The sequence below is a fragment of the Aedes albopictus genome, chromosome 2, assembly GCF_035046485.1.
Source record: "Aedes albopictus strain Foshan chromosome 2, AalbF5, whole genome shotgun sequence".
In the NCBI taxonomy this organism is placed as follows: Eukaryota; Metazoa; Arthropoda; class Insecta; order Diptera; family Culicidae; genus Aedes; species Aedes albopictus.
The window spans coordinates 45,175,551-45,200,550 of NC_085137.1; the positions used below are offsets into that span (position 1 = coordinate 45,175,551).

At 43.6% G+C, this 25,000-nt stretch overlaps 1 protein-coding gene across 1 annotated transcript; it reads right to left on the reverse strand.

Annotated features, from left to right (window-relative positions):
* Window positions 1-19,039: 19,039 nt before the first annotated feature.
* Window positions 19,040-24,934, reverse strand: LOC109421440 (transcription initiation factor TFIID subunit 13). Its single transcript, XM_062849595.1, has 3 exons — window positions 24,510-24,934; window positions 19,515-19,958; window positions 19,040-19,437 (listed from the first exon to the last, which is right to left on the reverse strand). Exons 2-3 carry the CDS (start codon window positions 19,554-19,556, stop codon window positions 19,072-19,074), a joined length of 408 nt encoding a protein of 135 aa, XP_062705579.1. The 5' UTR covers window positions 19,557-19,958; window positions 24,510-24,934; the 3' UTR covers window positions 19,040-19,071.
* Between the last annotated feature and the right edge of the window lie 66 nt (window positions 24,935-25,000).

Below are 25,000 nucleotides of genomic sequence, written 5' to 3' on the forward strand. Positions count from 1 at the left end.
CCGCTTCTGAACTGAGAAAATAGCAAGTGAGTGTAACTTTTTGCAAGTGAGTGTTCCCATCCCTGCAAATGACTTTATGCCAAATGTCCCGCTCCCGAACGGCAGTACAGGATACAAAAAATATTAATGGCGTAGCCACCTTTTTTTTCTTGCTCACTCTCCTAAACAAACACGAGAACGAGTGGGATGATGAAACCAGGGGCGAATAGCCCCTCTCTCTATCCTTCTATTTCTCATGTTTGTTTAGGAGAGCGAGTAATAACATGTTAAATAATGATCTGGATGAAAAGTATACTGCTGTTGTTTCAACATCGGTTCCAAGATTGAAAATGTTGAGGTAGGGGTAGGCGGGGCAATATGGACACTTAGGCCTGTCCAGCTTTTCAAAAATGTTCTCTGATTCTCAAGTCCACCCCCATATTTTGATTGGCATCCTAAAAGAAGTAACTGGTCAAAATTTCAGCCAAATCCGTTGAAATTAAGAGGTGCATCAAATCAATTTTGTGTTTTTCGACTATTTTTGAACTTCAAAAAATCATAACTACTCTAAAACATGTCAAAACTTAATTCTTTTGGCAGAAATTAAAAGCTATACTTGTCTGCTACAACTTCTCTGAACAACGTGTGCCAATAAAATTGAAGGAAACATGTGTAATTATCAGTTGACAGCTCGCTGTCGAGACGAACAGACGGCTCTGTTGCACGTGGATTTGTTTACATCCGAAAAACGATATCTTTCCAACTTTTCGCGTTCTATTTTTCCGTCGTCGCGATCCGTATCCTGAGGACCAATCTGCACCACCGTCCGGGTGTCAAGGTCTAAAGCGCATTCCGGTGCCGTGGACCGTTTTTCCGACGCGTTGTGGCTGGTTTGCTCCCGATATTAATCACCACCATACACCTGACAGACAGTTTTTCGTAGTGTGTGGGACATACCGTATAGTGAAGTTACATTGCACCGTCGCGCGTTTTATTGACAAATAATTGTGCTGAGGTCGCTTAACCGATAAATATTCACCGGGTGGCCAACGATGGCGTTGGCCCCGGATGAATTTCCCTCCATCGGTGATCCGGGAGGGGGATCATCAAACCTATTCGATGGAGATTTTGCTGGAGCACGACTACCGAGTTACATGGACCCGAATGGCACTTACGGAGCAGTCCAAGTCCTCCGTATGGAAGCCACCAGCGGAAGATTGCCAAATGACCCTTTTCTTCTACGTTCATCGGTTGAGAAGTGTGTGGGTGCAAAAATCGACGGTGCCTTTCCGGAAGGTAAAGATGGCATAACCTACGCCCTGAAAATCCGCAGTAGCAATCAGATCGCTAAGCTGATGAAAATGACCTCGTTAGCTGACGGAACCGGAATCAAAATCATCGAGCATCCAACCCTCAACGTCTGTCGCTGCGTTGTGAATTGTCAGTCGGTCGCCGGTCTTGATGACAGGACAATAGAAAATGGTCTCGCTGACCAGGGAGTGCGCAGCATCCGCCGCATCACAAGACGAAATGGGGACAAAGTTGAATACACGTCAACGATTATTCTCACTGTCAGCGGAACAGTCATCCCTCCGCACGTGGATTTTGGCTGGACACGCTGTAAAACTCGGCCGTATTATCCAGCACCCATGCTGTGTTATAATTGCTGGAATTTCGGCCACACCAGTAAACGCTGCCAACAATCTCATTCAACTTGTGGAACATGCTCTAAGGACCATGCAGTTAGTAGGGAGATTCGATGCACCGCAGAGGAATTCTGCAAGAGATGTGACAGGCACAATCACTCCTTATCGAGTCGCAAATGCCCAGTTTACATCAAGGAAAATGAAATCCAAAGACTTCGTGTCGACCTTGGCATATCCTACCCGCAGGCAAGGAGACGTTATGAGCAAGGGCGTGGACAAAACAGCTTCTCAAACGTAACTACAGCAGGTAAAGATCAGCAAATCACAGAACTATCCTCGAAGGTGGACCAGCTCCAGCAGGAGATGGAGAGGAAGGACAGACGAATCGAGACACTTGAATCCAGTCTAAGTCCCGGTAATAATAATATGATTGCCGATCTACTGCAGAAGGTTGAATTGTTAACCAGTGAGATGAGGAAGAAAGATGAACGCATCCAGGCTCTTGAAAGCGCTCTGCAGAACAACAGTCGTATGGGACTGGTTCGCAAACACGGTACCATAGAGGAGCTTGTTGCTAAGGTCACCAATCTAGAAGAGCAGCTCAATCACAAAGAGCGGGAGGTTCACGTCCTACGAACCATCGTCCAACGAAAAAATCAGCCAATCGATCAATCACCACCACATGACGCCCAAACAGTTATCGCAACAGCACTATCCCAGGACCAAAACCTGGCTATAGAAGCCTCATCAAAACCATTTCCTCCTAAGAAGAATAAGAAGCAGCAGAAAGAATGGCAACCGACCCCTATGTATTTGAGCGACACCAGTCCAGTACCACTTCGCCAACTCTCCTCAGAGAGGACGCCTAAAAGAGATCGTTCTCTAACCGACTCCGATGACTCTATTGAGCGACCGAAAACCAAAGTATCCACTCCGGATAGCGATTTCGCCAACGTCTCCTCCTTGGGCGGCGACGATGGCATGTCAGAATGAACCAAACATGTTCGACACACCCAGTACTCCTCTAACATCAAACAGCCTGATTCGGTGCACCACAGCTGGAAGCCCAATCATCGATCCTAATTCTCTCAATGAAAGACACCTAATCACAGTAGAGGAGTCTACTGGCACCACAAACCCTGACGAAAGCTCTACGACCTCCAACAAAAAATCAGCCGATCAAAACCACGACATCTCGTATTTCCCGGAAGTCTCTCAGGACAGTCGAGGCCCCGTCGGTGCGGAAGCTACACCACCACCGGAACTGGCGGACAACCCTCGTCATCCTGAGAGCCCCGGAAGAGGGACGCACAAGGGCAGAAATGCCTATCCCCCTAAGGACAGCGTGGGAATCAAGACATCTTTAACTATGCAACCTGTCGTCAACGGGACGCACATGGGCACTCGTACCCATCCCCTGTCAAAGGACTTCGAGGGAGACAAGTTTTTTCAACCAAGGCGATCGGCCAGGTTAGCAGCCCTGAATTCAAATAGAAGCACATCATCTACCCAAGTCTCTACGGCAGCATCGGACCATCAAAGCCAACCATCATCCTCATCAAATATCCTTTCGGCGACGACATCTACAGGAATGACCGGAGTCCCCTGCTCGCCGAATGCTTCCGTCTCAACAAATGGTAGAACAACAGCCACTACAAGCGCCGGCCTTCCCAATAACGCAAATCGCACTGGCTTCGCTAGGCAAACTTGTTTCGCGGTCCAATGGAATATGAATGGTTTCCATAATAACCTCAGCGACCTGGAATGCCTCGTACATAACCTCTCACCAGTCATCTTGGCTATCCAAGAGGTCCATCGAACTACAGAAGACAAAATGAACCGAACACTAGGAGGACGATACCGCTGGATATACAAAAGTAACCCAAATATATATCACTCGGTGGCTATTGGAGTATTAGAATCCGTTAAGTTTTCCACGATCCAATTAAATACAGATCTCCCCATAGTCTCCGTCAAAATCGATGATCCGTTTCCCGTATCGATTATCAGTATCTATCTTCCATGCGGCGATATTCCAAACCTGGAGAATCGATTGTCACAAGTTCTGGAATCCATACAAGGACCAAAGCTAATCCTCGGAGATATCAACGGACACCACATCGCATGGGGAAGCACTAAAATAAACAATCGAGGAGCAGCTCTGTTAAACATCGTAGAAGCAATCGACCTGGTAATCCTGAACGACGGGTCCATTACGTATACTAAAGGTCAACATGAGTCGACCGTTGATGTTTCTTTGGCCAGCCCTAGTATCACCAATCGGCTGCTCTGGAGTGTTAGCGATGACCCACTGGGGAGCGATCATCATCCCATCACCATTTCCTTTTGCGAACACCCACCGGAAACATCCCGCCGTCCTCGCTGGATGTACGAGCAAGCTGACTGGAATTCATTCCAAACAGCCATTGACGAACGTCTCGACATTTCCGAACAAATCAATTTTGGCGACTTTCTAAGTGCTATCCAGCACGCAGCTGCAGCATCTATCCCGAAATCCAGCCCATACCCTGGCCGTAAAGCTTTACCTTGGTGGTCTTCCGAGACAAAAAAGGCTACCAAAGATAGGAGAAAGGCTTTACGGGCTATGAAGCGCCTTCCCGCTGACCACCCTGACAAAGAGGCAGCGATCTCTCTATATAGAACCAAGCGGAACTTATGCCGACAAACTATTCGAAATGCCAAAGATCGAAGTTGGGAAAGTTTTTTAGACGGAATAAACTCCAATCAAACTTCTGCTGAGATATGGGGAAGAGTAAATGCTCTTAGTGGAAAGCGTAAAGCTCGAGGAATAGCCATCCGACATGGGAGGGTTATCACTAGAGACCCTGGCATCATCGCCGACGAACTAGGTTCATACTTTGCATCTCTATCGGCCTTCGACAAATACGATGACAGCTTCATTCGCAGAAATCAGGCCAGTATGGATGACCTTGACCAGCTACAGATACCAGAAGATGCTGAAGGCCTAAGCATCAACGAACCATTCCGCCTCATCGAACTAGAAATGGCTTTAGCCAAGTGTAGTGGAAAATCCGCAGGGTCCGACGAAATAGGGTATCCAATGCTCAAGAATCTCACACCTACCGGGAAAGTCATCCTCCTACGGCTATTGAATAAGGAGTGGTCGGGAAATACACTACCACAAGAATGGAACAGCAGTTTGGTGATTCCAATCCCAAAACCAGGATCTTCTACTACTACACCGAAAGATTTTCGACCGATTTCCTTAACATGCTGCATCAGCAAAGTAATGGAGCGAATGGTAAATCGGCGTCTGATTCGCTTCTTGGAAGATAACGAACTCCTGGATCATAGGCAACACGCCTTCCGTCCTGGTCATGGTACGGGAACATACTTTGCCACACTTGGGCAAGTACTCAACGAAGCTAAAGACGACGACCAACACATCGAAATTGCCGCTTTGGACTTGGCGAAAGCTTACAACCGAGCCTGGACACCAGGTGTTATCCAGCAGCTCGGAAAATGGGGGCTATCAGGACACATCCTGCACTTCTTGCGAAACTTTCTCCGTAAGAGGTCTGTCCGCGATAGCGAAAATAGCATGACCCATCATCACGACGAGCCGTACTCCGCCCTGGTAACAGCAGCGCAAGAGCAACGTACCTTTTTTGTTTCCTCATCCTTTTCCCATTCCTATCCATATAAAAATTACATACACTAACCCCGAGCCGGCCGCGGGCGTACGGTCACCCATTCCCACTAACACATTGCTCGCGTAAACGACGCTATTCCTCAATAATGTACAACCCGAACAAACAAGGTCTCTGATTGGTGGACCAATCAGAAATGAATTTGAATAAGCTTTTTTTTGTTTTTTTTTTTCTCACCGACGACAACTATAAAAGAGCATGTAGCTCCGAAAATCGTTCATTCGTATTTTGTAATTTACACAGTGCACAATAAAACGTGAAAAATCAAGTTGTGGTGTTATCACTCCAAGAAAGCTGAGCCCTGCTGATGGAAGCACACAGTTGCTGGTCTAGTCGCTGCTTGGATTCCGCCGCAGTTTGAATTCCGCTGCTTCCCCGTTCCAGTTTGGATGCAGCTACCGATCGTCTCCACTGGATTTCGCCGCCGCTCATAACCATTCTGCTTCTGCGTGGTTTCATCGTTCGGCTGCTGCTGCTGCTATCAGATGCCAACATTTCTCGCTACCTTCCATTATCACAAGAGTTAGCAGAGTTATTCAGAGTCCTTTTCAGGACACGCAATTGGAAGGTAGACGATCGAAGGGCAAAGATAGTGTAGTGCTTGGCCAAATCTCTGCAGAAGGTTTTTGAGCGGTTCGGCACCGTTGGCGCTCGAGACCGATCGGTGGCTGGCTGCTCCGGTTGTTCCTGTGTTTGGTGAAAGTGTTGGTGTTGGCGTGCGTTGCCAACATAGTGGTCCGTCCGAACCGGATGAAAAAGAAGAACAATACAGTCCAAATGAAGTGAGAAACGCAGTGCAGTGCGAAGGAAAAATGAACTGTGTGTGAACTGTATTTCCACTGCAACTGCTAGTGAGAAACAGACTCTGAGCAAAAGTGAACATTGAAAACAAGTATGCAAAACCTTGCGTGAAGAAGAAGTGAGTGTTTCGAAGTACAAACTGGTGGCGTTCCCGTAGTCGAGCAGTGTCATCATCGTGAGTTTGTGTTAGTTGCTCTACCGTAGCAGCATTCCCCCTGTCCGATGACACTACCACGCACACCAGAGGCACCGAAGAAAATCAAAATGGAGGAAGTGAAGTCGCTCGTGCACCAGCGCGGCCAGGTGAAGGCCAGCGTTACCACCATCGTCAAAGCATTGGAGAAGGCGGAGGATGATCCGCGTCAGGTGAGTCTTCCAATTCTACGTGTGTATTCCAAGAAACTTGACACGTTTTACAATACGTATGTCGCGCTTCATAAGGAAATTTTGGCAAATACTCCTTCCGGAAAGCTCGATGAGCAGGATGGAAAGTTATCTGAATTTGAAAATCTCCACACTGACGCTATGATTCGTGTGGAGACTCTAATCGAATCAATCACAAAACCTATTTCTGTTACTGATCCGACAATGCCGCAAATGAATGCACCCCAGGTTATTATCCAACAGCCGCTTAGGGCGCCGATACCCACTTTTGATGGGCGCTACGAAAATTGGCCGCGTTTCAAAACGATGTTCCAAGACATCATCGATAAATGCTCTGATTCTGATGCAATTAAATTGCATCATCTTGACAAAGCGTTGGTCGGTTCAGCAGCAGGCATTATTGATGCGAAAACGATAGCGGACAATAACTACAACCATGCTTGGGAAATCCTCATTGAACGTTTTGAAAATAAGCGGGTAATCATTGATACACACATTGGGGGTCTTCTGTCGTTGAAACGCATGAGCAAGGAATCTTACCGTGAGTTGCGTGAATTGCTAGACACGTGCACACGGCACGTTGAGGGTTTGAAATACATGGATCAGGAAATCGACGACACATCTGGGTTGATTATCACAAAAATTCTTACTTCGTGTCTAGATCCTGTGACACGGAAGTATTGGGAACGGTCTCTCACTCACGGAGAGTTACCAAATTTTGATGATACGCTGTTATTTCTAAAAGAACAGTGTCGCGTCCTCGAGCGGTGTGAAACCGATCAACCAGCCGTCGCAAAGTCCTCCGTTGGTAAGTCGACTCAGTCAGCGTCGAAGTCTGTAAATGTGAAGGTACATGCGTCCACTTCTGGAGAAACCAATGAGTCGTGTCAAATGTGTGGTGGTAATCATTTCAATTACCAGTGTTCCGATTTCCGTAAGCTGTCGGTCCCAGACCGCATCGCAAAGGTGAAAGAGTCTCGAGTTTGTTTCAACTGCCTTCGCCGTGGGCATCGCTCGATTAACTGTCCGTCTAAGAGCAACTGTTCCAAATGTCACAAGCGTCATCATTCCCTTCTACACGAGGAAGTTCAGAAGGTTGAGTCCGTCGAACGCGCGGAACCAAAGCCGCAAGAGCAGAGTGTTTCAGTTCAGTCATCATCGTCTCCTCCACAACAATCGTCCACCTCAGTCAGTTCGGTATCCACGAATGTTGCCTCGACTTCTTGTTCAGCTGTTTTGCCAAATGTGTTGCTTCTTACAGCTGTCGTAAATGTCATCGATAAAAACGGAAGTTCCGTTCAGTGTCGTGCGTTTTTGGATTGCGGGGCTCAGGCAAATCTCTTGTCCGTTTCGATGTACCAGAAATTGGGCATCGACAGTACGCCGGTCAGCGCGGATATTGTCGGCGTTAGCGGGGCGCGAAGTAAGTCAACTCAGTTGGCCGAAGTTAACGTCCAGTCACTGTACTCCGAGTACAGTTCATCCTTGAAGTGTTTGGTCACGCCCAAAATCATGAATGCTCTTCCGTCCAAGGCCGTCAATACGTCTGATTGGAAAATTCCGTCCGGATTTCCGTTGGCTGATCCGAAGTTTGGAACCCCAGCCGACATCGATCTACTGATCGGTGTTACCGAGTTTTTCCGAGTGTTGAAACCAGGCCATTTGATCATTGGTGATGGTCTTCCAGAATTGCGTGAGACGGAGTTGGGTTGGGTCGTCGCTGGAGAGATCCAAGACGAATCATCAGTTGTCGTAAATCCTCTACAAGTGAATTCCGTAACAGTTGAGTCTCTTAACGATGCAATTAAGCGATTTTGGGAAATCGAAGAAGTCGATGTTCAGTCTGCTTCTTCTACGGAGCAGCAGGAGTGTGAGGAACTGTTCCGTCAGTCGCACCAAAGGGATTCAAACGGTAGATTTGTAGTGAAACTCCCATTCCGAAGTAATCTGCACCTGCTTGAGGATAATAGGTCGATGGCTCTCCGCCGGTTCCTTTTCCTAGAAAAGCGTTTACGTAAACAGCCGGACTTGCAAGCCCAGTATTCGGCCTTCATCGAAGAGTACGAGCGTTTGGGGCATTGCAAGGAGATCCGTGAGATCGAAGACCGTCCTGGTATGATGAAATATTACATGCCTCATCATGCCGTGCTTCGACCCGACAGTTCAAGCACCAAACTAAGGGTTGTCTTTGATGCATCAGCTAAGTCGTGTTCCTCAGCCGCATCACTGAACGATGTGCTGCAGGTCGGTGCTACTGTGCAGAGCGATCTGTTCAGTATTTTGCTGAGATTCCGAATGCATCGTTTCGTGTTTACTGCTGACATTACTAAGATGTACAGACAGGTTCGTATCCACCCTGATCAAACGTCCGTCCAACGTATCTTTTGGCGTTCGAATCCTACAGAGAGGCTCAGGGTTCTTGAGCTGCAGACTGTGACATATGGTACAGCTGCAGCTCCGTTTTTAGCCACTCGGTCATTGGTACAGCTGTGTGAGGACCAGGGGCCTGAGTTTCCGTTAGCAGCTCGCATAGTAGTTGAGGACTGTTACGTAGACGATGTTATTTCCGGTACCGATACAATCGAAGAAGCCGTTGAAAGCTGCCACCAGCTGCAAGCTCTCCTAGGAAAGGGTGGTTTTCCAGTACACAAGTGGTGTGCTAACAATGAACTGATTTTGGCTGACATTCCCGAATCCGAACGTGAAAAGCTGCTTCAACTTGATCAGCTATCGGCCAACGAGGTCATTAAGACTCTCGGATTGATATGGGACCCGATCAGTGACGAGTTTCTCTACGCTATTGACAATTCTTCATCAGAACCTACACCGATAACCAAAAGACAGGTTTTTTCGAAATGTGCAAGGCTGTTTGATCCGGTAGGTTTTCTGTCGCCCGTCGTTGTTTTGGCAAAACAACTGATGCAGCGAACATGGTTGGCCAAAATGGATTGGGACTCTCCTTTGGAAGGAGATTTGTTGGCTGATTGGCAGCGATTTTGTGAATGCTTGAAGGGCGTGAATGAAATAAAGGTTCCAAGATCAGTGTTTTGTTTCCCCTACGTTGCTTTGGAAATACACGGCTTCGCTGATGCATCCGGATTGGCTTACGGGGCTTGTATTTACATTCGATGTGTCAGCGCTGAGGGTGAATGTAGCGTTCAGCTGCTATGCAGTAAAAGTAAGATAGCTCCCTTGCACGATATGACGATTGCACGAAAGGAACTTTGCGCAGCACTGCTGCTGTCACGTTTGGTTCGCAAGGTGTTTCCGATTCTTTCCGTTGACGTTTCTGTTCTCCATCTGTGGTCAGACAGTCAGATAGTACTTGCCTGGTTGCGTAAGTCACCCACAGTGCTTCAACCGTTTGTTCGGAATCGTGTCGTTGAGATTGTTCAAGAGAACCAACATACCCAATGGAGCTATGTTCGATCGAAGGAAAACCCCGCTGATGTTGTCTCTCGGGGTCAGTCTCCCGATGTTTTAAAGGGTAACGCGTTGTGGTGGAATGGTCCAACGTTCCTTCACTCACAAGACTACGAACCAGCAGTGATCGAGGAGATTCGTGACTGCGAGCTCCCGGAAATGAAGTCGTCTTGTTTGGTTGTTGTCAATGTACTCAACGTCGACGATCTTCCTCTTTTCAAGCGATTTAGTAGTTTTCGGAAGCTCCAACGTGTTCTTGCTTATGTCCAACGATTCATAAAGAATTGTCGTGAAAAGGTCATTGAAAATCGCGTTAGGGAAGTTTTGCCTACAATATCCGAGCTCAGAACAGCTCTGCATACGATTGTAGTGCTGATTCAACACGAGGCTTTGTTGGATGAGGTGCATCGCGTGGAGAACAATGAACCATGTAGGGTGGTCGGTATGTTAGGTCCATTTCTCCAGGATGGTGCGTTGAGAGTAGGAGGCAGGCTCCAAAACTCTCGATTGCCGTTGCAAATGAAGCACCAATACATTCTTCCGAAACACTACATAACGGACCTCATCATTCGTGCATATCATGAGGAGAATATGCACGTTGGACCGACAGGTCTGCTGTCCGCCTTGCGACAACGTTTTTGGCTGATGGGTTCTAGATCTGCTGTTCGAAAAATTACACGAAATTGCGTCCGTTGCTTTCGCTCACGGCCCAAGGGAGTTACACAATACATGGGTAATTTGCCGTCAGTCCGGGTAATTTGTGAAGCTCCTTTTGAGGTGACCGGTGTTGATTATGCTGGGCCATTTCTGGTGAAACAAGGGACAAGAAAACCTGTGGTCATAAAGGCATATATTTCTGTATTTGTATGTTTGACAACCAAAGCTCTTCACCTTGAGCTGGTGTCGGACATGTCTACGGCTGCTTTTGTAGCAGCCTTACAAAGATTTGTCAGCCGGCGGGGTGTTCCACGCGAAATGCATTCCGACAACGGATCTAATTTTCGGGGTGCCAAGGCAGAACTGCACAATCTTTTTCTGTTGTTTCGTGACGAAGCTTTTGTTAAGGATATTGGTTCGTTTTGTCAATCGAAGGAGATAGCATGGAACTTCATCCCGCCTGAAGCTCCGGAGTTCGGAGGTCTCTGGGAGGCGGCAGTGAAGAGTACAAAGTATCATTTGAAGCGGATTGTAGGAGATACTCCCCTGACTTTTGAGGAATTTGGTACTTTGTTGGCGCAGGTGGAGGCTATTCTTAATTCACGTCCGCTTTTCTCTCTCTCCGACGATCCTTCCGACGGTGACGTGATTACACCATCGCATTTTCTCATTGGGCGACCGATGAATGCGATTCCTGAGCCTTCATATGACTCGGTTAAGACAAACCGCTTGAGTCGCTTGCAGCACTTACAGTTAATGAGGGAACATTTTTGGAGATCGTGGGTGCGGGATTATTTGACCAGTCTACAACCAAGAGGGAAAAACTATCGTCACGCCGCAAATGTGGTTCCAGGTCAGGTTGTTTTACTGGAAGACAAGAATTTGCCTCCGCAGCAATGGAAGATGGCCAGAATTGTCACAGTGTATCCAGGGAGTGACGAACTGGTTAGAGCAGTTGATGTTCGCGTAGGTGACTCAGTATATCGACGCCCAATTAATAAACTTTCTCTCCTACCTATAGAAGATAATCGGTCATCCGACCAGGATCCCAACGGTGGCAAATGAGGGACACCCATCTCTTGCGCGGCGGGTGTATGTCCGCGATAGCGAAAATAGCATGACCCATCATCACGACGAGCCGTACTCCGCCCTGGTAACAGCAGCGCAAGAGCAACGTACCTTTTTTGTTTCCTCATCCTTTTCCCATTCCTATCCATATAAAAATTACATACACTAACCCCGAGCCGGCCGCGGGCGTACGGTCACCCATTCCCACTAACACATTGCTCGCGTAAACGACGCTATTCCTCAATAATGTACAACCCGAACAAACAAGGTCTCTGATTGGTGGACCAATCAGAAATGAATTTGAATAAGCTTTTTTTTGTTTTTTTTTTTCTCACCGACGACAACTATAAAAGAGCATGTAGCTCCGAAAATCGTTCATTCGTATTTTGTAATTTACACAGTGCACAATAAAACGTGAAAAATCAAGTTGTGGTGTTATCACTCCAAGAAAGCTGAGCCCTGCTGATGGAAGCACACAGTTGCTGGTCTAGTCGCTGCTTGGATTCCGCCGCAGTTTGAATTCCGCTGCTTCCCCGTTCCAGTTTGGATGCAGCTACCGATCGTCTCCACTGGATTTCGCCGCCGCTCATAACCATTCTGCTTCTGCGTGGTTTCATCGTTCGGCTGCTGCTGCTGCTATCAGATGCCAACATTTCTCGCTACCTTCCATTATCACAAGAGTTAGCAGAGTTATTCAGAGTCCTTTTCAGGACACGCAATTGGAAGGTAGACGATCGAAGGGCAAAGATAGTGTAGTGCTTGGCCAAATCTCTGCAGAAGGTTTTTGAGCGGTTCGGCACCGTTGGCGCTCGAGACCGATCGGTGGCTGGCTGCTCCGGTTGTTCCTGTGTTTGGTGAAAGTGTTGGTGTTGGCGTGCGTTGCCAACAAGGTCCTTTCAAGTTTGTATTGGAAACCATCGTTCCAAAAACTTCCCGGAACAAACCGGTATACCGCAAGGATCAGTTATTGCTGTTACGATCTTCTTAGTGGCAATGAATGGAGTATTTGCAAACCTACCCAAAGAGATTTATATATTCGTGTACGCAGACGACATTATGCTTGTTGCTGTTGGGCGGACAGTGAAGGCTCTACGTCGTAAACTTCAAGCATCCGTAAATGCGGTTGCCAAATGGGCCAAATATGCAGGTTTTGACATATCGGCTGAGAAAAGTGCCATTATGCACCTTTGTGCTACTTCTCACCGCCCAATACGCTCAACTGTGTTTGCAAATGGCCTACCAATCCCTCTTAAGAAATCAGTGCGAGTGCTTGGAATTCTAATAGACCGTCATCTGACTTTCCTTGATCACTTCAAACTTGTAAAACACAACTGTAAAACTCGTTTAAACCTCCTACGAACCTTATCGAAGCGACATAAAACGAGTAATCGTGATGTTCGTCTCCGAGTTGCCAGTGCAATAATAGACAGCAGACTTCTATACGGAATCGAATTGACCTGCACAGCTACAGATGCACTAACGACCACCTTAGCCCCTGTCTACAACCAATCAATTCGAATTACTTCCGGCCTACTTCCATCTACACCTGCTGATACCGCGTGCATAGAGAGCGGTAGGTTGCCTTTTGAACGTTTGGTTACGGAGACTGTATGTAAGAGAACAGTTGGCTTCCTAGAAAAAACGATTCCATGTAGTGGCGGAGTTCTTCTCCTTGATGAGGCGAACCGACTCCTCCAGAAACACGCCAACGAAGTACTCCCCCCAGTGGAGGAGATCCATTGGAATGGAGCCAGGAGTTGGAATTCGCCACGTTTGAAGTTGGAAATGTCGATAAAAAACCGCATCAGGGCAGGAGAAAACTCGCAAAAGGTTACGAGATGCGTAGCTGAGCTTCTTAATACTAAATACCATGGCTATACACTCCGTTACACGGATGGCTCCAAGGCTCTCGATAAAGTGGGCATAGGAGTGACCGATCATGAAATCAGCCACTTCTATCGCCTGCCAGATCCGTGTTCAATCTTCTCAGCAGAGGCTGCTGCTGTTCTTATCGCGTCTACTACTCCATCTGTAAATCCAATAGCCGTATTATCCGATTCAGCAAGCGTCATCACAGCTCTATCATCCGAAGCCGCACGCCACCCATGGATTCAGGCAATACAACTCCGTGCACATCCTGACACGGTTTTCATATGGATACCTGGCCACTGTGGAGTACGCGGAAACGAGGAAGCAGATCATCTAGCAGCGTCTGGCAGACGCGCAACGTTTTTCACCAGAAAAGTCCCTGCTCAGGACATAAAACGATGGATTACTACTTCCATCAGAAACCATTGGGCAGCGTGCTGGTTTAATATGCGAACGCCGTTCCTGCGAAAAATTAAAATCGATACATCACGCTGGGACGACCCAAAAAATCATCGCGACCAGAAGGTTCTCTCCAGGTTAAGAACAGGGCACACAAAAGCTTCGCATAATATGGGATCCAATGGACCGTTCAAGAAAATCTGTGCCGCATGTAACGTTCCGCATTCGGTAGAACATTTTATTATAAATTGTCCGCAATATGAGGCAGCACGGTTACAACACGGAATACCTGGAAGTGCCCGCACAGTACTCAACAACGATCCTGACAATACAGCTCGACTGTTGAACTTTCTGAAGGACATCGATTTATACGATAAAATCTGATCATTAACTATATTTAATAACGTGGACCACGCATCGACACTTGAAAACGAGAAAGGATCACTGAAATTCAACCACGCACTAGGAATACTCAACCATATTAACTTTAAATTGAACTCAAAACAATCATAAATGTAATTAACGTAACAGCCCAGGTGAGCCTCTCACTGTGACGCTCTCTTCTTACAGAGATGAACCAGCCACGGGCTGAAAGTCTCTTTAATAAAGATAATAAAAAAAAAAAAAAAAAAATAAAATGTGTAATTATCACATTTGTAATCAGAAAAACCTTAAAAAGTTGATTTTTTGATAGATTTCGTTCTGGAACACCCTAATATAATTAATAAGTTGGATTTTTCAAAACGGCATCATATTCTCTCATGTTTTTTGGTTATTTGCTTCTTTGACACCAATGCTGTAGGAGTTGAGCAAAAATTACTAAAATTCGTGAAAATCAAATGTGGCCTAAAAACTAGCTTTTTGGAGGCAATCACGTTGTAGCGCGAAATTGTACTGAACGTAGTAGCTTTGCTTCCTAGTAGTTTGCCTTGGCTACCCCCTACCACGGGTGATAACAAACAAGCGCGATGACAGGTGTTAGCTATCATATCAGTGCTGACGCGATGCCACTTTTTGCGCGCCAAAGCGTGATTGCACCCGAAAAGCTAGTTTTTAGGCCACATTTGGCTTTCACGAATTTTAGTAATTTTTGCTCAACTCCTACAGCATTGGTGCCAAAGAAGCAAATAACTAAAAAACATTGGAGAATATGATGCCGTTTTGAAAAATCCAACTTATCAAGTATATTAGGGTGTTCCAGAACAAAATCTATCAAAAAATCCACTTTTTAAAGTTTATCTAATTACAAATGTGATAATTACACATGTTTCCTTCAATTTTATTGGCACACGTTGTTCGGAGAAGTTGTAGCAAACAAGTATAGCTTTCAATTTCTGCCGAAAGAATTAAGTTTTGACATGTTTTAGTGTAGTTATGATTTTATGAAGTTCAAAAATAGTCGAAAAACACAAAATTGATTTGATGCACCTCTTAATTTTAATGGATTTGGCTGAAATTTTGACCAGTTACTTCTTTTAGGATGCCAATCAAAATATGGGGGTGGACTTGAGAATCAGAGAACATTTTTGAAAAGTTGGACAGGCCTAGAACATGTAAATACACACATAGGTTGGACACCCTAAGGTTTTTGCCAACTTTACCTGGCAAGATGTTAAAAAAGTTTAGTTTTTTGATACATGTATCCTTTTAAAGTCTATTTAGCACCTATTTCATAAGAATGCTCACGAAGAAAAATGATTTATCCACTTCAAAAAATGTTATGAAAAATGTTAGTTTTTCATGATCGTCTTCAAGCATACGGGGCAGAATGGACACCCCCATGGGGCAATATAGACACCATGAGACTTTTACGAATTTCGTACATTATTTACACCTATAAAGTCATTTCATTACAAAACAACTATTATGGATGAATAATACGCCGAAGTAGTTCGTTTTTGTTCAGTTAATTTAAATTCAGGCTGTTTTGGATAAAGCTTCGTTTTTGTCGGCATGTACACGTAACAGCTGTGCCTAGAACAACCATTTTCCACTGCTGTCGTTTTTTGACCAATATGTTCCACCCTATGTCTACTATAGTGAACATTTAATCAAAAATATACTGAAATCGAAGAATTTGGTTGGTTTGAAATTTAGGTTTTATTTTTCCCTTGCCGCTTCTTTCAAAAAGGTGAGTGTCCATTTTGCCCCGGCAGCAGAAGATATTTCCAAACTTGATTTTAGATATAATAAAGAAGAAAATATAAACATGTTAAGCATAGATACAGCAAAACTACTTGCATGTGTTCTAGAAATATCAGGTTTTAATCGACCGTCAAATAAATTAATCACTAAATCTTATTTTAGATGGTGTGAAAATTATAATTTCCATGCACAAAAAACGGAGGACGCAACTTTTTCGTGTAAAATCAAGTATAATTTTAATTTCGAATGTTTCTTTCCTGAAACTAAAAAAAAGACGCAGACACGTTCAATGCCTCCAGTGAGCTTTTCGCTCTTTTAAGGAAGCACGACACTAGACAACGGACTAGCATGCAACGCCCAGTGGCACAGCCGAAAACTTTTCCTGACAGCTGCGGCGGGAATCGAACCCGCGCTCCTCAGCACGATGCGACTAAGAGCTTGGTGACCCTAGCCGCACGACCACGGAGCCGCACACGTTTTAGACAAATGGACTATATTCTCCATTCATTAAAAGTTCCAAAAAGTTCGCATATTTCAAAATATTGAGGGTGTCCATTCTGCCCCGGGTGTCCATATTGCCCCGCTTACCCCTAGTGATAAATATGCCTCCGATGTCTGCCATAATGATAATGAAGACACAGACGATGATTTTTATCGCAATTTGTCCTAAGTGATACGTCTGTTTGTCTGTGATGAAGATATTATTGCTACTAATAATTTTGTTAAGCATTGTAATAAATTGGACGAAACAATTGGTCGTCATCAAAACAAAGGTATTGAAATCCAATAAAATCACGTTATACTCAGAAAAATGAGCTCTTTCGATTAGGCTATAGAAAATAGCAATATTTTATTCACTAAACAACCCAATTGGCTTGTTTAGTGAATAAAATATTGCTTTTTTCTATAGCCTAATCGAAAGAGCTCATTTTTCTGAGTATAACGTGATTTTTTTGGATTCCAATACCTTTGTTTTGATGGTTAAAATAACAAAACAGTTTTAATTTTTGTGGATAGAATGACAGTTCAATCGATAAAGTGACAGTTCGACCCGAACAAAAAAATTTTCCCATACAAACTTTAAATGAATTTTAAAAATAGTTCCCGGGCTCCAAAATTGGATGAAATTTTGGATTTCGACTAATTTTTGGGCGGAGAATCCGGTTATGAAATAATCCTGATACCCCTAAAGAACCCAATTGTGGAAGCCCGTGGCCTGAGAGGATTTCTCCTTCCCCTCCCCATGACGAAGGTTAAAACTTGAATTCAGGATCATTAACGGTGGATAAAACTGGTAATACAATATACAAAAGCTAGTCGGTCCATGGCTGTATGTCTCCAGTTCCGCACTCTGCGAAGGGTTCGCAGATCGTCCTCCACTTGATCGACCCACCTAGCTCGCTGTGTACCACGTCTTTTTGTACCGGTCGGATTACTCCCGAGAACCATTGCTATCCGACATCCTGATGACGTGACCCGCCCACCGTATCCTCCTGATTTTCGCGGTGTTGACGATGGTTAGTTCTCTCAGCAGCTGATGCAGCTAGTGATTCTTCTCTTCGCCTACTCCAAGTCCCGTCTTCCATCTGCACTCCGCCGTAGATGGTACGCAGCACCTTCCGTTCAAAAATTCCAAGGGCGCTTTGGTCCTCTCCACGTGCCCATAGATGACTTCCGGTCTAGTCAGCGTTTTGTAGATAGTTAACTTCGTGTGACGGCGTACTTTGTTTGATCGTAGAGTTCTACGGAGTCCAAAGTCTATGGTATCTATAGTGTCCATAATCTGCACGACTTTGATTTGGCTGTTGATGTTACCATGTTACTCTACTAGCCCAGTAAACTTAACGACCTGGCCGAATGCTCTTCTACGTCAAGTCTAACCATCAACGTCAGCAAAACCAAATCGTTGGATGTCAACACAGACAACCCCTCCAACTTTACAGTAGCTGGGCAAGCAGTGCAAAAGGTCGAAAATTCTCAATATCTTGGCAGCCCGATGGCGTCAGATGGCGGTACCAATATCGACATAGGAGCACGGATCAAGAAAGTTAGGACTGCTTTTGCGAGTTTACGTAATATATGAAGGTCGAAACGTGGTACGTGTCAGCAGAGACCACACAGAAGCTACAGGTTGTTATCATCAGAAACCGATGATATCAACAGAAATTCGAGAACGACTACGAAAGGGTGGAGACGTAATCTGCAAGCAAGCGCTGGATAGGACTTCGGCAAGACATCGCAGCAGAGGCTGTCTGTCTTGTTATCAGCCGTCTTCGGTATAATCCTCGCACGAAGCATATTGATACCCGCTACCATTGACCTTGTTAATAAGTCATTACAAACTGGGCACGCGCCAAACGTGTTTGATCTTTAATGATTACCTACATATTCAAAAAGCAGAAAAGTTTCGTCCCATCAACATGTTGGAACCACCAGAAAAAAAACTTAGAACTTTAGAGCAGCTGTTAGAGTATTTGAACATAAATTTAATATTGGAACAATTGGGATACCGGAGAAAAGGCATTCTTTGTGAAATCGTAGTGAACATGGTGTTAATCAAATGCGAAGAAAGAATAGAATGCAAAGATATCTATAGGACAATTGTAGGTCAAATAAATACCAGCTGTCAATAGGTGACATACAAACATTTTGATTTTAGGTATCAAAATGAAGTAATACAAACCTGATAAAAAATAATAGTGGCTCAGAAAAAGGTACACCAATTTCGTATACAATTTTAAAACCAATATTTTTTTCAAAATTTAAAAACCCTATTAAATTTGTTTCGTAAGTACCGTATACCAATGTACTAGAAATTACTCTAGACGTGTTGCACTTCAGACTCTTAATTGATTTTTTTTTTTGCCAAAAGAGATACTTTTTCCGAGAGGAATCCGAGTATTTATATATCTTTATAAAAATATGGAGCCACTGAAACGCTCCGGCTTTCTCATAGAAATTTCGCACATATTGACCCACGTTGTTGCACATCCCTTTATTCTTCCAACTTACTTCTCTTTAATCTTAGCCTCGGCTCCAACGTATTTGATTTCGTCGAACGCCTTCCGCGCCCGTTTCAGCTCCTCGTTCATCGTCAGCAGATCCTTCACCCTGGAATACTTCCGTGCGTCCTTCCGCACCAGAAAGATGATGTCTTCGACCTGGACGCGCCCCGTACGACCGATCTCCATCGCCCGGTGGGTCATTTCGGTGATGAACTCGATCACCAGATCCTCCAGCAGATCGACACTCTCCGTGTAGGGATTCTGATCGTCACCGAATCCGTACATCATGCACCGAAGCTCTTTGCTGAACAATCGCTTCCGCCCGGTGGTGGCTTCGATTTGTACCTCCCCGAGGTCGTCCTCGTCGAACTGGTGGGCGAGCGAACGGGAATGGATTCAATTGTAGGTATTATTTCCCACATTGGAAATTCTGATTTATTTCTTACCTCTCCCTGGTCGAATGTTTCCTCCGGTTGATTCGCCGCCATTGCGCCGCGATGGATTTTCTCAAAATTAAACAACTAATCTACAGGTTCACGTCTAGTAATCTCTGTAATTTACGTCAACTTACAATTTGTGGACACTAAGAATAGTAGTTTACTTTAAAAACTTATAAAATTATCGCAGTTTTGTATAATTTATTTTGCTTTCAGCGTAGCGTAAACAAACTGCCGCGAATCAGAGGCGACTGAGGACTGGACTGACTGGGGGAGCTGCATCATCAGGTAGGTAAAGAAGACCGGGCGATAGCTGTCAAAGAGCAGAAACCGTTACATTGGGGTAACGTCTTGGATGGGCGTTACGGTATATATTTCTTTTGGATGTATAGAGATGCTCAAGAAATTTGGGACAGTCACAGTTGCTGATTAATCTTCCATGTTTTTCCGCTTCTGAAATAGATTAAAAAATTGTTGTAGCGCATTTAGTTCACCACTGGACTATCGCACAAGTTTTCACGAGTGCGAAAACGTAAATAAAAGTGCGCGAATGCATCAAATCAACTCGGTGTCTTCAGAGCACTTCTTCAGCATAAAGCGCTGTTTGCAGGAAATAGGAAATAGGAAATAGTGCGCCGAAGGCATCAACTCGATTTGATGCAATCGCGCACTTTTACTTACGTTTTCGCACTTATGAAGACAGAGTGCGCAGTCCAGTAGTGAACTAAAAATGCGGTATATGTAGAACTTGTCTTATTCGCAGTAGAGTGTCAGTTAGAAATTTTTACCAAAAAATTGTAGGTTTGATAAAAAAAATGAAAATATTTTTTTTCCTAATTTTAATGTTTTTGAATTTTTATTAGTTGAATTTCTTTAAGAAAATCGCTATGAATTTTCAATTTGAACGTTTAGCGTTCGATTTGAATAGGTCGAATCTGCATAGGAATCACAGCAAACTTACAACCTATTCAAATCGAACGACAGAAATATATATAACGACTAAAGTACAAATTTTCGGTAATACCAACCCGTGTGGACAATTACGATTTTCAAATAACTCAACATGTACAGATGGGTAAATTATTGGTAAAATTGGGGAAAAAACCACAGGTCCGGTGAGATTTGAACTCATGAGGCACGACCCTTATTCGCTAGACAAAGTGCTTTGGGTTCATTCACAAATTTCATAACGCCAAAATTGGCCTTTCCTGACACCCACCCACCCCTTCGTAACACTATTTATATGGAGAAAAAAATTATTTGTTCGGGCTGTAACACCATGAAGGACACCCACCCACCCCCTCAAGCGTTATGACATTTGTGAACAAGCCCTTTACCAACCAAGCTACCGAGCCAATTAAAGACACGGCATTTTAGTTGTCATAAGGTAATTTGAATCTCATCGATCTATATCTTCTTCCCTAAAACCGCAACAGGTTGGCCTTACACTCCAAATACATTTTACTGAATTTTGCCGAGCTGAAGGCTTTAGCAAACATGAAAGATCAGCCAAATTTGCTGATTCGTTCAGTAAACTTTGCTAATCATCAGCAACGTTTTGCTGCGATTTAGCAAATTTAGCAGAAAGTTCAGCATAAAATTGATACGCGAAAATCGATTATGCTCCTAAACCGTTCATCGGGCGTAGTGCGCTGGATAGAGGACCAGATCCGCTATCCAGCGTAATACGTCCGACGGCACCTCTCAAACGTAAAATTTTCTGTGAGAGTAAGCCTTGGAGTAAGCAAGCCAGCCTAAATTCGTGCAGTGGACCATACACTCACACGACTTTTTTTTAGGTACGCGATTTTATTTTGCACGTCTTTTTTACGCGATTTTTTCAAAGTTACGCGTGCATTTTTTAAGCGGTTTTGGTCATTTGCGAAGGGCAAATCGCGTAAAAAAATGCATGCGTAAAAAAAAGCACGATTTTTAGATATTTTACACGAATTTTTTATGCGCGTAAAAACATAATTGAGTGTAATTTCATTTTCTGAATCTACACGCCTAACTGGGCTGGAATCCAAATTTCAATGAATTTTGGAACACGGGAACCTACCGTGTGCGCACCTAACTTTGCGCAGGTCCAAACTTTGCGCATTTTTGCAAAATAACGAAAAAAATAACTAAATGTAAATATTTTTTACAGTTCAATCGATGCACTAGCATTGTGTAAATATAAACATTAGGGGGATTCACTTAACGGCGTAAACTGATTAAACGTCGCGATCACCAAGGCAATCTTTGATTATTTCATTCGCAAAATCATGAAACATTTCAAATAAGCAGGAAATCATGGCTTAGACAGCAATTTAATCTGTTTAGTGAGTACCCCTATTATTTGACGAATATTTGATTGTTATAAAATCTTTGTTTATGTTGATTAATAAACAAAAAAAAACACACAAAAACGTCAAAATTTGCATCGCCTTAACACGGGCGCCAAGAAGTAAAGCTAGTATGGGTGCTATTACACTCTTTGCCCAGACGCCAAATATTTGACCACTTTTGACAGTTAAATTTTGACCAAGGTGTACCTGGCAAACAAAAATATTTGTCACTCTTGAAAAACGAATAGGGACAAACAGAGCCAAACAACCTGCCAAAATTTATCTGTCAAAAGTGGTCAAATATTTGGCGTCTGGGCAAAGAGTGTAATAGCACCCTAACTCTACTAAAAATCAACATTTTCCTCGATAAAACTCTGCAACGATAATTTATTTTGCAGTTAATTGACAGAAAAGATGATATGCTTGTAATATTAATCACAGTTGGTGTTAAATTTTTCATTTTAATAAGAAAATAGTGGTGCGAAATGTTTGGAACCATTATTTGAGCTTTGTTCTTAATTTTTGCGCACTTTTAGTATATGAATATTGCACGTGAATACATGACTTATGAACCGCTTTACATAATGTAACACTAGTACTGAAAATTCTCCACCATGTAGCAGATTTTGAATAGAAATTAGTAGAAAAATGTATGAACCCTTAGCTCTATGGCAGGCACTCTCTATCTACAGTGTGACGTAATTTGTAAACAGTCCTTCATTTGGCTTATCCGGTGATCAAAGTTAGGGACGTCCACCATTTTTCAGGATTTTTAGACCCCCTGTCCCCTCTTGTCACGCTTTATTACTTACCTGATACATGGAGTATCACACTTTCTCAGAACTCCCCCCTCCCCCCGACGCTGGACTTCATTTTATTTTTGAATGACCTTTTATTCTCCTACCAGCAACGGTTATAACTTACTTCAGTAACCGGAAAGCTTTTACATTTGGTCTTTCCGACCCACGTTTTGCATTGACCAATCCAAATTCCTGTGTGGTAGTGGTTTGTGTTCAGATTTCCCGTGTTATTCTATCTGTAAGAACTTTGTAAACATCTTTTGTTCTCACGTATATGGATAGGCTTGCATTAGGTTTCGTGAGACATTTTTTGGACAACTCAATGATGGCCACTAAAAAATCTCTACTGAATATATTTTAGATTGTTCACACGGTAGTATGAAACGCATAAGAATTCAAGAGCTCCTCCGTCCACCCTCCCTCCTAGGACAAAGTATTTTAATGATAATGACTGAAGGACACATTATCTGAACATCTTTAGTTTAATGTTAAAACATTAAATAATAGTATTTTTGATGACTTTTTGTACTATTCAGAGCATGCGCAAAGTTAGGATCAATCGAAGATTTGGTGCGCCAAGTTAGGAACAAAGCATTGAAATAGTTTTTATATTTTAAGTATTTTTTTTTAATATTATTATTTTTTCCTTAGGGTCTGTGTCAATTGGCGAATTAAAATTATTTTTTACCTAAATTTGACAGTTCCACACTTAAACTTGACAGTTCTCCTAAGGAAATAATTATCGAATTGTCAAGTTTAAGTGAAAATTAATTTTAATTCGCCAATTCACACAGACCCTTAGTGCAGACTCAAAGTAGAGTCATTGACCTATCGTGTGGGGAAGTGGTTCATGAAATATTTTGTTTGTTTGTAATTTTTAGAACGACACGAAGTTTGATTTTTCTTAACTGCGCAAAGTTTGGTGCATACACGGTAGTTCAAAATCAATTTGTAGTTTGTATGGGAGTGATTTGTTGAATCACCCCTCGTCATTCATATTTTGTACTGGTCGCTATCAAGATGTTGCCTAGTTGTCAAAAGGTTATATAAAAAGTCTCTTCGAAATTGAGTTTAGGTATCAAAAGTTCTAAAAATCTGAAGAAAATCAGGGTGGCTCAGAAAAGTGTACCCTTTCGTATAAAATTTAATAATCTTTACATTTCTCAAACTTTAAAATAAAATTTTGCACAACTCTTTAGCTCGGCGAAATTCAGCAAAATACTATACTGAAATTATTAGGTGTGTTGCCAGTTACTCCATAAACGGAATAACTTACAAAAGCATGTATTTTGTAACTCTTGTTTAACAAGCAATATATTAATAAAAACAAGTGCTGCATAGTATTGTTATGCTCGCAAAAATAAGTGTAGCACATGATTTATACTTTATCTCTAGTGGTTAAATTTTGGTATTTCTTCGAAATTGCTTTTGTATCGTTCAACCCTTTCAATTTAAAGCACTTATGTTAGCAAAGCATGCACGATAACTTAGCAAAATTTATTAGACTTTATTGGACATTACAAGCAGCGCAGTCCACCCTCTCAATCAATCTCAATAACAGACTCATCGATTTCTATAACGGCGCTGGACTCATTCCCTGTAGAACAGCTTGAAGCGCCGCTGGTTGTCGTGCACTCTGATTTGTCGTTCACAGTCGAGTAAAGGTCGGTTCCGTCATTGTCGGTGCTGCTTTCAAAGGCATCGCATTCGGAAGAATCGAACTGCTTCCCGTCATGTCCATTCGTCATATTTGATCCCCACAACAGCTTTCCCACGTCGTCTAACTGTCCTTTGTAGTCGTCTAGGTTTCCGTTCGGAACAGACTGGTCCAACGCCTCATCAGTCCCATTTGAACAAACTTGGCGGTTACTTACATTCGACGGAGTGGCCTGCTCCACAAAACACGAGTTGTTGAATTTGCAACTTCCAGACTTAGAAATGACGAAATTCGCCTTTCCGTTATCCCGAAAACTGCAGCTGCCTTCGAAGCTTAGTTCGCTTCGACCGATGCCGTTGTAGTCGTTGCACAGCAGGCGGGTCTGTTCGCTGTCTTCCGGCACATTGAGGTCGTCGACTTCCAACAGCACACCGTACGATTTACAGTTATGGATTTCCGTTGAATGGAAGGTGGCGTTTCCTCCACTGAGAATTTCGATACCACGAGTGCATTCCAGAACGATGCTGTCCCTGAGACAGATTTGGCAGTTTTCGTTTGTATAAATGCCGGTTGAAAAGTCTTTTAGCACACAGTTCTGCAGAGTAATTTTAGAGTTGCCTGAAAGTAGAAGTAATGTTGATTTACTATTAGATGGTTTGTCCAGCCGTTACTGTTACTTGATATAAATCTTAAACTCAATCTTATAAA